The 15,363-nt window shown below is 36.0% G+C and overlaps 1 protein-coding gene across 2 annotated transcripts in view; it reads right to left on the minus strand.

Moving 5' to 3' along the window:
* Window positions 1-15,363, minus strand: part of DOK6 (docking protein 6) — a 240,954-nt gene that overhangs the window by 139,812 nt on the left and 85,779 nt on the right. For both annotated transcript variants that reach the window (XM_030265926.4, XM_072924474.1), the window contains exon 2: window positions 7,984-8,091. In XM_030265926.4, coding sequence (XP_030121786.1) covers window positions 7,984-8,091 — 108 coding nt within the window. The remainder of the gene's footprint in view (window positions 1-7,983; window positions 8,092-15,363) is intronic.

The raw sequence follows: 15,363 nt of genomic DNA on the forward strand, positions 1-15,363 counted from the left end.
CCAAAAAAAATGAAAATACAGGTTTGCAAGGCTTTGAACTTTGCCAAAACATGGCTAGGTTTCCATGGCAAAACCAGAATATATATAACTGACACACAGATCATCATATCCTCTACTATAAAGCAATAACACTAGAGCAGTTCAAAGAAAAGTTCTTCTGAGACTGTTTTAAGAGACACTAGGAAGATTAAATATACTTTTCCACCACTGAAATATACTCAGGAGAGCGCAAGACACAATACATGCAGCACAGAGATATACCAAGAGCTATAGTAGCAACTTTAGAGACATAAACTTCATATTTCACAGGAAACTCTGTGCTGGATGGAAACCCTGGAGATCATCTGGTCCACCTTGAAAGCAGGCTCTTCAACTAGGTTACAAAAAGCCTTGCCAAGCTAGGTCTTCAAGATTTCCACTGAGGAAACACTGACCTCTCTGCTTAGCCTGCTCTCACCTTTAGCTTTAAACATCAGTTGGCTATTTTTTTTTTATTCCTTATATCAAGCTGATTTCCCCTGAAGCAACTTCTGCCCATTGCCTCTTGTCCTTCCCCTGAGGATCCCTGAGAACACCTCAGCCACCCTATCAAAATTGGAAGGCTGTGATTAGTTGTCCACAGGCCTTCTTTCCTCTCTGGTGCAAATCTAGTTCCTTCAGTCTTGCCTCAGGTTCTCCAACCTCCATCTTCCTCACTGACACTCTCTGGAGTTTTTTCTCCTGTCTTGATTAGAGCAGTGAGGGGACCAGAATCAGAGACAATATTACAGGCCTGGCTCAATATGGAGAAGCCTTCCAGGCTGAGTTCTCATGCTGCTGCCCATCCTCCTCCTGAGGCTTTCCAGGACATGGTTTGCCTTCATTGCTGCCACACAGCTGACTGACTGATGGCTCAGCTCACTGCCCAACGGGATCCTTGGGGCAGCAGAGCTGCACTCCAGACAATGCCCCCAGCCTCTTCTACTGCTTTAGTTATCAGGCCGCAGGAGCAGGACTTCTTGCTTAGCCTTCTAGAGGTCATATCTCCAGCTTCCAGTCCTGGAGATATTCAAAACACAACTGAAAATAGCCATGAGCAATGTGATGTGACTGACGCTGCTTTGAGCAGGGGATTGAAGTAGATGGGCTCCAGAGGTCCTGAATTGTTCTATGGTCCAATGACATTTTACATTTAGTTTTATATTATATATTATTTTTTATATTCTATTTTTTTCTCCTCCTGCTGAAACATTTAAACATTGCTCCCCTACCTAGTATTTCTTTTTCCAAGAAAAAGGTTTAGTCTTCCAGCTTCTTTTCATACTTAATATAATGGGAATATATTATTCTATTTAAACAGCTGATTTGTAAGAGCAGAGTGTTCCTTTTGCTGCAAAACTGTACATACACACTCAACTATTACTCAGAATATTCTGTACTAAACTGTACCTGGATCTTCATATAAGAACCACCACTAACAGGTCTTGGTGTTGCTTTGTGTCTCAAGTAATGATTATCTTTAATTTTCCTACTGTTACTTCCTTCCTTGATACTTAGATTCAGCCACTGATGCCACATTTGAGGAATTCAACACCACACATTGACACTTATTTAACATGTGAATTTATACTTCAAATTAATACATTGTGACTTAAAGGTTTAGATGGATGAATGGATACAGGAAGGGACTCGTAGGATCACTTATGCATTTTAAGTCCATATTTATAGGACTTCAAGGTCCTGTCAGTATGCTCAACTTGTAGATTTCTTCACTACATGGTTAAGGAAAGAAGATGTTATTGCCTTGAAACAAACTTTGTAAAAAAAGATTTTGTTTTATTTATTTGTATGCTGCCCTTTGATGTGCTCAGACTCTGTTAATGGCTTTATTACCAGCACAGCTCCAATTATTCCTGCAATTTCCTTTCTGGTACACGGAATGCTTGCTTTGAAGAACCATGCTGTTCAAATACTTCTATATTTTAGGAGCCATCTGATAATTACTGCAAATCTTTTTGTTTGGTGACAGAACTGTAACTATTTTGCTAACAGTTATTCATTTAAATAGGGTTAATTTTCACTTCATTGGCTGAGTAATAGCAGCCTATGGAAGCAATGTTCTTCATAACCTTCCCATACCAGCCACATGATTTTGCTACAAGATATTACTTGAAAGTGGTGTAAACAAATATTTGAAGATAATTACATGTCAAAATGCAGAAAAATAAGGTTATAATTTTCAGGAATATTTAGTTACCTCTGCTGTGGAAGACTTGGCAAAATAGGGATGTAAACACCACACAAAGTACATTTGGGCACCTCTTTCAACCTCAAAGAACAAAGAATTACAAAACCTAATTGTTAAATTCCCAATTATTTGCAGATAAACTTAAAATATATTATTCAAAACTATAGTCACACACACTCATTGGGTTCATAAGAAAATACTACACTGAGATCATTATTTTGAATTTTTTGAAAGAAGTTCTGGAAAACAAAAATTACCATACTTAATAAGAGAAGAGAGAAAGGAAAAAGTGTTCTAAATCTGGGAGGGTTTTCAAAGCAAACAAGATCTGTGGTGACCAGATCCTCATAAGGTATTCCTGTTTAGCTTTCACCAAATATGAATTTTTGAGTGAATTTAAACTGATGAGAAAAGAAAGACTTATTGAGGGACTATAGATCAAGTAAAAAATAGTAGAAGCAGAATGGTCAACAGAGCAAAAAAAGGCAGGTTTTAATTTGTGATTGTGAAAAACAGACAGCATAACAATTATACCAAGAAAAAAAACTGCAGAAGAGGAATTCAAATAATATTTAAATTTAGAGGCAAATCAAGTGTCTTAATATATCTTATCATAAAAAGCACAAGAATTAGGCCTAACACTTACATTTTGATGGCTCTCTACCTTTCTTTTTAAGAACACCTTTACAGCTGAGACACCATGCAATATCATGAGAAATAAGAGTAACATGTCAGATTATAGAAATCCATAAGGAAACTTGCACAATTTCTGCTTTGTAGTGAAGATGAGCAACATAATCTGAAATAATCCACAGTAAAGCGGAACTCTTGGGTTAAACTAGAATAAAAGTAGGCTAGTTCACCTTTCTTTAGCAATAAGAATCCTTATATAGGCAACTTGGCAATGGCTAGAAAACATGAAGGAAAACAATAAACCAGAAAAACTCAAAGGCAACTAAGTGGAAACAATGAGAGAGGAGTTCTTATGGTTATGATTATTATAGTGCTAACTATATAAGTATTGCTATTTTTCATGTCAGGGCTGTAATTACATTTGAGAATTGTGGGAGCTAGCACATATATGACTGTGGCAAAATTCAATGGTTTACAAAGTTATCAGGAGTTCACTTATCCTGAATAAGCACCTCATGGTTTAAGGTCATCTCAATTAGGAAGAGACTAGGATTAGGAGATTAGGAACTGTGCTGTAGAAGAATAAATATCTTATTGTTCCTGCATACAAAGAGAACTTGTCCCCTCCTCCTTCCTGCCAAACAAGACTGTCTGGGTGTGCATTTGTGCACACATGCGCACAAGAGACCTTAATGGCAAGAAGTGTTTGAGATGCTGCTGCAGCTGGTACAAGAACTTGCCATAAATCACTGGGATTGCATTCCAGAAGTTTCTTCAGGACAATCAAGCTGTGAAATAAAACTGTAAGGTATATACCACTGTGAGGCCCTGGTCACAAATTTAATCCAGTAAACTACAGTTAGAAGGCTACTGCTGTCCTTTTTCTTGATTATTATCTATTTTTGTGGACACATATTATATAATGTGCTTAACACCATCTGTCCCATACACATTTTTGACTATCAGAAGTTGTTGCTAAAATGTTTTGCAATTTATTTCCCTTTGCATTTGCAGATTTATATAAAGCACACCATAATTGAACATAATGACAGGAAAAACAACATAAATCTAAAAATCTTATCCTACTTTAATCTTGCTAACTTAAAACTCAAAACCTTGGAGATAGCTGTTGTTTACACAATCTTAACAGAACAATCTCTCATATTGGGGAGATTAAATCAGTAAGTCTTGATCTCTATGCCAGATGTCAGCTATTTATTTATTTGAAGGGTAATCACAGTAGCACTGACAGATTCAAGCTTGTCTTGCTTCAAGAGAGATATATCTTGTCAGGGACAGACCCAACCCCCAACACCTTCACTTCATGTGAAGGTTATTTAGCTTATACGTGAAGAAGAAGCATGCATGAATGGAACTGGACATTTTAGATGGAATGGAAGAATTCTTATTTGTTGATTCCTATTTTGGTATTTATGTACTACCGTTAGTAATTCAGCTATATCATGCTTAAGTGGCATTTGGGCTCTTAACTCTGTTCTCTGCTTAGCTGGGTCTGAAGTACCTATGATCAAGTTTATAACACCAAGATATGTCTACTGACCCCCTCCTTGCATGCCCACACCAGAGCATGTCACTTTTCTTTACAGTAAACCCCAATGTGAAAGTGTTAATTTCTATTTTCTTTCTTTCTTGCACATTTGCTTCATGCTCTGGGATCTCTGGCGAGGTTTCTGATCATGATGGGTCAGAATCTATTCTGGTTAGTTGCTCTTCAAGCACTACTTTGCTCTTTCTAATTCTGCTTTAACAATTAATTGGCCAACTGCGTAATGCTTTTTCTAGTTCATTTGGATACAGTCCAGGTGTGGACATTTGATCTCTCATTTCTAGTGATCTTCAAGATGATTTGGCAATGCTCGTGAAAGCCACTCCTAATGGATTACAGGCACAGGTACTGCGTGGTCAGTATGTCTCCAAGGCATAAAAATTCACTTTTTATATAGTATATATGAATTTATATAGTGATTTTTTTTTTAATCTTCTGTTACAGAAGTAAGAAATCTTTTTTATTTTTGCTTTCTTTTAAGTTGGTAAAGTTGTGGTTGCTGTTTTTTGTCTTTTCTGACAATGGAGGGGTGGCTACCAAGAACATACCCACCCTTGGCATGGATGCAGAGCTATTGCTATTTTGTCCCCTCTTTGGAGGGAGCAATGGGAGTCAATACAGCTGTTCTGCACAACCTCCACAATGAGTGTTCAAGGGAAAACAGAACAGCAAAGCTATAAACTTACCTGAGCAAGACTGCAATGGTCTAAATTTACAGTAATGAGAAATTTTAATTTGATACCAGAAACTGCAAGGAAGGGATGAGGTCACGTTTTGGCTAATGAATGTAATATCCACTGTTGCTGTTAGGAGGCACTTGTCTAGGACTAAGGTCATTAATGTTATTTATAGTAAGACAATTACTAGGAAAAAAACCAACACGAAAGCATTGCACAACGGCAATTTACAGAACTATAGCAAAGCAAATAAACCCATACATAGTCTGGATACTGGGAGGGAGTGGGGAGGGGAATAAATTTTCTAAAGAGGACAGCTTTTTTACTCATTAATGACTATTTTTTAAGCATATATAAACCTGAAAATCTCTATTTCTAATTATTTTAGCTTTGTGTTACCAGTTCGGGGTTTTTTCCTTTGTTTAGCCCCTTCTATAAATCATATTGCCCAGTACACAAGTTCATTACATAAGCATAGGAGATATATAGTCATCTTGGTAAATTATTTTAAAGAGGAATTTCATTTGAGCCTCATTTCAAGCTCAAACATGGAAAAGTGGAGACCTTGATGAGTTACTTACATCAGGGTACTGTTTGTCCTGAATACTGACTTGAACACAGATAAATCAAAGATATTAATTTTTGGTATATTTCCACTTGACATGTAAAATTTTCTTCTATATCTCCGTGTAAGAAAGCTAAAAATTTGCACAATACAATCTAACTCTGTGCTACTCCTAGGCCTTCTCCCAAGGTTACCTAAGTTGATCTAAAAGTCTGATGCACATAAGTACTTCAGAAACACAGTGCATTCTGAGTACCCCTCTACACCAACCTCTTCTAATACTTAGAAATAAATTTGTATAGGGACAAGGATCTCAGGTCCAATATATATAGTCTTATACGAATAATAGCAAGTAAACAGAACATTTTGTCCCTTTATGCATGTTCTCCTTCTATAAGGAGTCAGACTTGCAATTTCTATTTTAATCTTTCTTTAAAAATACCAAGTCTCAGTTCTTCAATACTTAATAATTTTTTTTCATTGATTCTCAGAGTTAATCTTCAACTTTTCATACCATATGTCCTCTTTGTATTTTGTGAGTGAGAAAGGAAATGGAGAATTTCAAGACAGGGCTAATAGTTTGCACTGAGTAGAGGTAAATGTGCATTTTGAACAACTTCAAAATATAATGAACAAATAAAAGTCTCTAGAAAAAAAAGAAAGAAAATCAGGGTTTTTTCATCCAACACCAACAATCAAATAACTATATTTGATCCTGTAACAACCTGCACTGTTCCCTCAATAGTCACGCTTGACTATTCACAACTCATGCACATCTACTTCACCACTATTTATTTATCAGAATGGAGGCAATTGAAGAGAATCATCACTATGAAATAATAAAATATCCTCGGGAAAAAATTCAAACCAGAGAATAAGATTCTTGGTTTCTTTGTGATAATATAGCTTCAGAAATGATTTCATGGCTTTATTTGAAAAATGAATATAATCCAAGTGAAGAGATACAATTCCTCTTTCTGTACAGCCAGAAACACATTATCCTTTTAAATAGAAAACAGTATCCATTTCTTTCTCTTCCTACCCTCACAGAAGGGAAAAAGAGGGGGAAAATCAGATATAGAGTAAAACCCCTCCTTTCATTTGCAAATGGTGACTCTTGCATCAGTACTATAACATGCAGCTGCATAGGTATCAACATTATTTTCTTAGCTTCTCAAACAATCCCTACATTTCATATTATATTTCTACAATGATGACAGTTGACAGGCAACATATAAAGTCTTTCTGAGTCCTTTAACACATTAAGTATGCTATAGGCACATCAGGCTCAAAAAAGAATGAAAAGAAAATAACACCAAAAAATTCCGCAAAGCCTTGCAAAAGAGCTGTGGCTTCATCAGAAGCCCCCGCTGGAGCAGCATGCTGGCCTGTGGGCTCATGGAGAGAGGACCTCAGGCTGGAGATGGTTAGTTGTCAGGACTTGTGTCCCCACAGGGGAAGCCATGCTAGAGCAGTCTGGCTACTGGAACTTAAAGGCCAATTTCTAGTTTTATGGTAAAAACATCACACCTGCCTTCAAATCAATAGGACTACATTCACACTTTTTCACTGCTTGCTACGTGAAGTCATCTTTGTGTTTCAACTTGACAGGTTTAATGGAATATCTAACATTGATATGTCATAAAGCTAACAGTGACTTGATAGAAGACAATAGCACAAGCACAGGCTCCCACCCTGTTTTAGGATTAGGCAACATGAAGTCTACTGACAGACTTTGGGGGGCTGATAAACAGTAATGTATGAGACAGAAAGAAAAACTCATGCTTAAATATCTTGTTTCCCATCACAGAAGTGCGAGTGATAGAGAAAGCAGGGAGTATCTCATTCAGTGAATCCTGACTTTTTACTGCTAAAATTTTTTTGTTGACAGAGCTTGTAAATCTTGAGTTCTGGGAAGAACCTTACACATTTGAAGAGTGTTACCACTACAAATGAGGCATTTAGCATTTTCAGAATTTTTGTAATACTTAGCTAGCAACTATTGATTAAACATTTGAATAGGCAGCCAATTTTACACATTTTCAAACTATGAGTGTTTAACTAAAAAAACAAAATTCCATTGTTTAAAATACATTGAGGGTTTTGTGATCATCTGGAAAAAAACAGTGTGATAGCTACCCTGCATCACTGAGGCTTACGGACATTTTACTCTGCTTTATTGCCAGGATTAGGTTTTCAGCAATTTTCACTGTATTGTTTGCAAACCAGACATAGTAAGAATACACTCTTCCCAAGGAAGATTAGTAAACAGGCAATGCTTCAGTTCACTTCTTCAGAGAGAGGCATGACTTACCTTGTGGAAGTTCCTGAAATATGCTGCCTTCTCATCTGGAAATTTTTCTAGCCTCCTGGGTCCTTTACTGGAAGCCTTCTTGAAAACCAGCCAACAACGCCTAAAAATCTGTGAACAAAATCAATGAATTCTATTACTTTTTCTTTAAAGGTGGATAGTATTACAAATGTATTCAGTTACAGAATTGACTTAGGAAGAAACTTTGAAATGACAGCGTTTTACTTCAAGAGTAAAATTTGCAGTTCAAAGAGAAGCTGATTAACGATAATCCTCTAGACTATATTATGCAAGTGAGAGATTAGATATCAATCTAGTTTTATAATCTATGACAGCAGTTTACTTCATTATTCTCACCAGTACTTGGACAGCTCTATAAGCAATACCATGTGGAATTTCATGTTATTAATTCAAGAATACATTGAAAAAAGTCCCAAACCCAATACCACTCAATGATTCCACTGGCCATATGTGAAGAGCCTTAATTCAGTACCAATTCTACACAATTTAATGACACAGCACAAGAAATACAGTACTATTAAATTTGGATCAACCATACCTCCCATTACCAAAAAACTAAATAATTTAAAAACCCAAGGAAATTAGAGAAGGCAGAGTTTTCCCCTCAGTCTGCTATCTAAACCGAACACAAGCAGAAAATGTAGTGTAGTAGCTTAATGTAGTGCTTAAAATAATTAAGATTAAAATAATTAAGCTTAAGTAACCATTTTATGACATAATACTACTGACATTATCCTGTTGCCACTATCTAAGATGAATGCTATCAGTCAAAGTGTTTTCTTTCAAAACCCTGCCATTGGGCTACTGTATCAATAAGTTTAATTATGAACACTTTTAGAAGAAAACATGATACATCATTAAATCCTCTGCAAGTATACAACTTACAAAGTGTAGAACTTTTAGGCTTTTTTTACTAAGGTTGTAAAGTGGCAACTGTACAACTGTGCTTTCTATCTCAGAAATTACTTCACCTATCCTGAGGGAAAGTAAAGATGATATTATATTTCCTGAAAAAAAAAAATGACATTACACTTTGGGACATCATAAACCATCTTTATTAGATAGTACTTTCTTCAAATAACATCTTGGCAGTATTGCAACTTGACTTTACCAAAACTACAGCACTGCTCCCACAGTTATTTCTTGATTAAACATATTAGTTTAACACAATTTTGTAATGTGAAAAGCTCCAGACATAAAGATATAGAATATTCCACTATTTTGACCTTACTAAAAAACAGCAGCACCAGCTGTCTGAAAGGGACATATTCGTTTATTTACTAAAAGTGTCACTTTTAATAATACTTCTGGCTCTTCTGGGATCTTGGGTGGTTTTTTTAGTCTATGTGTGTATAGTTTTAGTTCATTTCTCATTCGCTGAGGAAAGTCTTTTCCTAGGAAGTTCTTTATGAAGGTAAAACCCACTATCTTAATTTCAAATGTTTTCTCAATTTCCTTATTTTCAGTATATGCCTTTAATGTCATACAGTCCTCAAAAAATTCTCTTTAGAAAAGTCAGACCAACCCAAGTCATCATCTTCATGTGGGTTTTAGCATAGCCATGGAATTTGCATTTTACAGATGACCTGAATTTTTGACAGCTGGTGACAATGAAACCGATAATTTGTGTTGATTAACAGAAGTATTTCAAAGGTCGGTGGAGTTTTTTTTTTTTCTTTGTTTGTGTTTTTTAAAATATATTTTTATATATGTATGTATGTCATATATATATACATATATATGTATACATATATATACATATATATGTATATATGATATATATTTTTATATATACACATATATAGTCATATTTCATTGCAATGAGAAGTATCAGTTAGATCCAGTACATTAGAAATATCCCTATAAAAGGCAAACTAAACATCACAGTCATGGAGTCAGCCCTTTCCTTGTGAGGATGAGAACATTTTCTAGCTCAGAGGTCATCTAATGCATACTCCAAAGCACTTCCTTCAGTGACAAATGAGCAGGTTCAGATAAATGATGGCTTCAGTCTTTTTTTCACTGTATATCAAGTTGAGACAGGGTGGAAGTGAATTTGAGGTTTTGCAGATAAGCTGATGAAATTCTAGAGGAAGGGTTTGACCTCCTTATTACTGGGAACTACCATCAAATACCAGGGCTTGATGCTAGTTATCTTTAAGGATGCTCCTCATCAGGCCTTCTCACACATTTCAGAATCGAGATGAATTCAAAGGGTTCAGCATACAGACTGCAGGAATGAACAGCCTTTGCTTTTAGAGAACATTGAATAACAAGAAGAGAGAAACGTAAGTTTGTCCTTTAGATTGTAACTGCTTCAATTTATTGGCATTTGTTTTTGTCAGATCTTTAAGAAGAGGAGAGATCTGAAGAATGAAATGGCCCAAAGAGGACTCCTGATAGTCTATGTACTCATGTCAAGATACATCCTTGCATTTGGATTTTATTTTTTGCAACCTACATTTAAAGCTGGTATATACATGTACAGTTCCATTGCATTTCAGCAGCATTTTACCTTATTATGCCAACAGACACTTTGTATCTTAGTGCTTGGAAAAGCATTAGCATATGAATTTACCTATAAATATGAATAAATAGGTGCAGATGTGAGCACACAGCAAACAAACATTTGCCTTTCATAAGGCACCTCATTGTTATACAGAAGCCTACTCAATTATTCACGAACTGTGAGATACTCTTTTATCCCTGGCCTACTTTAGGATGCCATTGGCTGTAATCAAAAGTTCTGAAAGACTTCTAAAGTCCTCAGATAATTGGGGAAGCCATTGTGAGAGAAATCAGCATCAGGCCCTCCAGAACAGAGGGAATTAGAACCACTCACTGTGTTGTCTCCATAATATTTAGTATTTCCTGTGAGACTGTTTTCCACATGTGCTTAGTTGAAGAAATGCCAAATATTTGATCATTTAATCAGGGTTACATCCTCAGATGAGCATTCACTGTTCAACAAATACGATTTTAAAATTTTGTATCAAGGGCAAACAACGCAAAGTATGCCCCATGCCATTGCATTTTTTACTGGAGCAATTGAGGAAGATGGCATTAAAAACAAGCTGGGTTTAGGTTTTCTTTTATTACTGCATCAATTAGAAAAAACTTGTTCATTACAATCTTGAGAAGGATTCTATTAAAATTACCTGCAGAACCTTAGGCATAGCTGAACCTCTTTGAACAACATCCTTCCTATCTCAGTTTTACAAGATGGGCAAAGCACAATAAAAAATATTTTTCCAGATTCTATTACCCAGGATGTTGTGCAATTATGTATCAGTAAGCCACAGCAATAACTCAGCACACTCGTGGTCTGGTGAGAACTGATTAGTTGCCCCTTGCGATAGCACATGGGAATGATTTTGATTACAATGTACGAGCTCGCGGGGGAGAGGAGCCTCTTTCCACAAGATGGAACCTGAGCAGCCTCATCTTGTTACTGAGATAATTCCAGAACCTGGAACAGTATTACCTTATCACACCCCCTCAAATGATTTCTGAAATCTTTCCAGTTAGAAATTTGACTTCTAATGCTGATACATTTCTACTAATCTTCAGAGATGTTTTATTTTACGTTTTACTTGAAAAACTGCAACAGACCAATTAATTATGAAATCTCTGCATAATCTTATTTTGATATTTTTCTTCTTCTTAATATAGTACACTGCCCAGCTCACATTTCCAGCATGATCATATTTTTTAATATTCTTGATTAATATATGCAAAAATTTGGCCGCTGAATGGGCCATTACTTTTCATGATCACATCATACAAGTCTGTGTTATTGTTGCCATGGCTGTTCATAACAAATCCATTAAAATACATATTGCAGGAAAACCACTGGCTAGATTTTTTTTCAGAAAGAAGGAAATATTTTCCTCTTTTCTAAAATAATTTAAAATAATTGGTTTATAGTGGAAATCTTATGTATGATTTTCCATTTTCCAGAGATTTCTAAGACCTTTTTCCTAGCCATTTACAATAAATGCTTTTAAGAATCACATTTCTTTTTATCCACAGCTGTAGCAAATAAAGCTTTCCCAGTCATCACTAATACTTAAAGAAGGGACTTTTACTGACAACTTTCTACACATTAATCCAGAAATTTCACACTCAAACAATCCAACAGAAAACAGAACCAACAACAACAACAAAAAAATCCCCCATGTTTTTTTTTTAATAAAGCTATAAGCTTTTTTCCCAAATCAATTTAGATGCTCTGAAATCTCCCCACACTTATCCAAAGGACAGTACAAATGGCAGCTTTCTTGGGTATATTGGAAAACCATCTAATTTTCTGCCACTAGCTGTAGAAACATTTGTCTCTTGAGAGAAACAGCAATGAGTCAGCTCCTAATTACTAACAGAAACCATCACTGACCAGGACAGGCACTGAAGCATCATTCATGGAGCTTTTTGCTAGCATAACCTATCAAATTTTCTTCCAGGAAGACAACAACATAATAATATTCAGTTCTGCATTTACATCTCATTATCTGCAGGAAAAGGCTAGTTGATTTCTCATCCCTGACTTGCCAAGTGCATTGCTTTCCTGTTTGACAAGACAACACCTGCAGTATATGCATTAAAAACACTAAAACATGAATGTGTTCAAGTTTACCTCTCTAGTTATCCCCTCTAAAAATGGATGTTTCTATGGGGTATGCGAGAGGAATGCAGTTCGTTGTGAGATTAAAAAATGTAGTCACAACTTAAAAATAAAGCATTCATAATAAGAAAAATAAAAATAGTTGTCACTGTAAAGTCATATTTAACCATTGTTTTGACACCCACTATTTTTTGATTCTGTGCATAATTTGGCTAAGGAAGAAGAGACAAGAGGTGACACCTTACTGCTTGAGTGAAACTGCACTTGTCACACATTCAAGTAAAACTTAGGAGAAAATGAAACACAGTTATTATGTATAAAAAGGCCCAGGAGGAAAATGGGGATCCATACCTCAGCCTAAAGAGCAAGTTACAGAATCTAAGCTACTGCTGAGTCAATTCAATAGAAAAAAAACTGCCTGAAACTCATGGTTGCAATCCACTTTTCTGAGCTACCAGCATTTGAACAGCTCTGATTTTGCTGCCTACCTTTTTGACAATAGAAATGAATGACAGTTCCCACTGCATTAATTGGGTGCATTTTGGGTGGCAAATTTGGATTCACATGAATAAGCAAGAGAGGCGGAGCACTGCTGCACAGCACTGAGCTCCCAAATTAGCACAGAGGGTGCAGAGTGGCCGGGAATTGAGGCCAGCTCCTGCTCCTTTACCACACTGCTGGGACCTCACCTTTCTCCCAGCAGCAGGGCAGATACTCCACAGCCATCTGATATCCAGCACCCAAACAGGAGAGGCGAAATGAATCTGTAGCCTTGCCCAGAAGCAAGAGCTTACCTGCTCCTGACAGTAGCTCTGGGATGTGGGGATGAGACTTTACCACAATATACAACAAGCCTGGGTAGTTTCTATTTCTTTTTTTAATTGAGTCTAAGTCTCCACCTGTTCTTGCCTATTTCAGTGTATTTTCTTCCAATGTTACCGAACTATCTACCACAAAGCAACCACAATAAATGCAAAGCTATTTAAGCTGTAAAGTCATGATTAAAGAAACCCCACAAATATATACCCAAAACTGACTAGTAGTGCCATTAAGGAGAAATATTGTTTGAAGGTATGCTGTGAATGCTATCCAGCCGGGAAACATTCCTCATATATGATAACCTTGCATGTACCCTTGAGCTTCATTTCATCATCCAAATTAGGGAGCAAGGTTAAACTTTAGTTTACAGAGCTTGGAGCATGACCTTCTGCAACAATAAAAGTAGGTGTTAGATAATTTTAGTATCATAGTTCAAACCCTAAAATTTCTGATAGCATTTTTTTATTACTAATATTTTGCACATTGCAAATCTGCTGGCATTTAAAGTCAGGAATTGAAGAAATAAAGAAACATCTGCTACAAACGGTTTCATCTAAGATTAGATCAATCCTTGTGGGCTTGATTGCAGTCTGACAATTAGGATGGTTAGAGAGAGATGATTAGGGACAATTCACCCAGTTATAGTATACACACGTCATCTTTTTGCTGCCATAACATGCCATTATAGATTCATACAGATGCTTATAATATACTATAATTTATGGTGTTATAGTCACAGGCTATACATGTAATCCATAAAAGGATTTATTTTATTATTAGGGATTTATGTGAAATCAAAGTACACCATAGCAATTTTCCAACTATTCCTCTACTAGCTAAACTACTCTGTGCATCATGCAAACACTTTAGTTATGGAATCTGAAGGCTTTTTATTTTTATGTGTATAAAAGAGAGTGGAAGATACATATCTGAACAGATCTGCACCTTGTATTCCTGTGAAAAGTGTTATACGACTCCATCAATCCTTAAGTACCCATAGCTTAAAACCTCACTACTGTTGCTTTGTTCTGAAGTACCATCAGGGAACTTCAAGGGCAGAAGGACAGCCTACACAAATAACACACTCTGACTCCACAGCAGTCTGCGGGTCAGCAGAATTTATAACTTACATCTGAATTGATCTTACGGTTATTTAAAAAGAACAGTTCTAGTAGCCATTTCTTTTGGCTTTCTGCATCTCTGACTCAGTTTTGGCAAGACTAACTTCAGTGATCTTTCTGGAGGAAAACTAACACTGCTCACTTCATGTCTGGCCTCAGAGTTGATGACAAAAAATGCCCTCAAAACCAGAAAAAAATTTGGTTTCAACAGTTGTAGCACATATCCAGCAGTAAAATCCAAGAGCTTGTAATATTTCTTAAAGAAATTATTATGCTCAAGAAATCTCAAGCATTTCACTGAGTTTAAGCTGAATATGCAGTACTTGCTTAAGAATAATTATGTACCCATGTATGTTGATATCTCCTCCAACACCTACTTTTCTCAATGTAATCTGAAAAAAATACCAGCAGAGAAAGTTGTGGTTTTGCAATATTTTAATACTAAATTTCAGTAAGTTTTCAAACTGAACTGGAGGGGTTTTGTTAGTGGAAATCCCACTTTTTAAAAAATGTTTAACCTAATCAATTGCAAGTAAACATACCCCACTTGAATTTGAAAAACCACAAAGGATGGTTTAATATACTGCAATGGAAAGCAATATTTAGAGAAGAAAACAAGGACTCCTTTATTTTTTACTACTATAAATACATATACAAATAATGGAAATATCACTATCTTTCTTCTACTGATGAGCTTATTAAGCTGAAACATGGTATCATTTATGCATATTTTGTAGACAGTCATCACTTCCTGAAAAAAATTAAAGGTACTTATTGTACCACCAAGGGAATCTAATGCTG

The sequence above is a fragment of the Taeniopygia guttata genome, chromosome 2 (assembly GCF_048771995.1).
Source record: "Taeniopygia guttata chromosome 2, bTaeGut7.mat, whole genome shotgun sequence".
NCBI lineage: Eukaryota > Metazoa > Chordata > Aves > Passeriformes > Estrildidae > Taeniopygia > Taeniopygia guttata.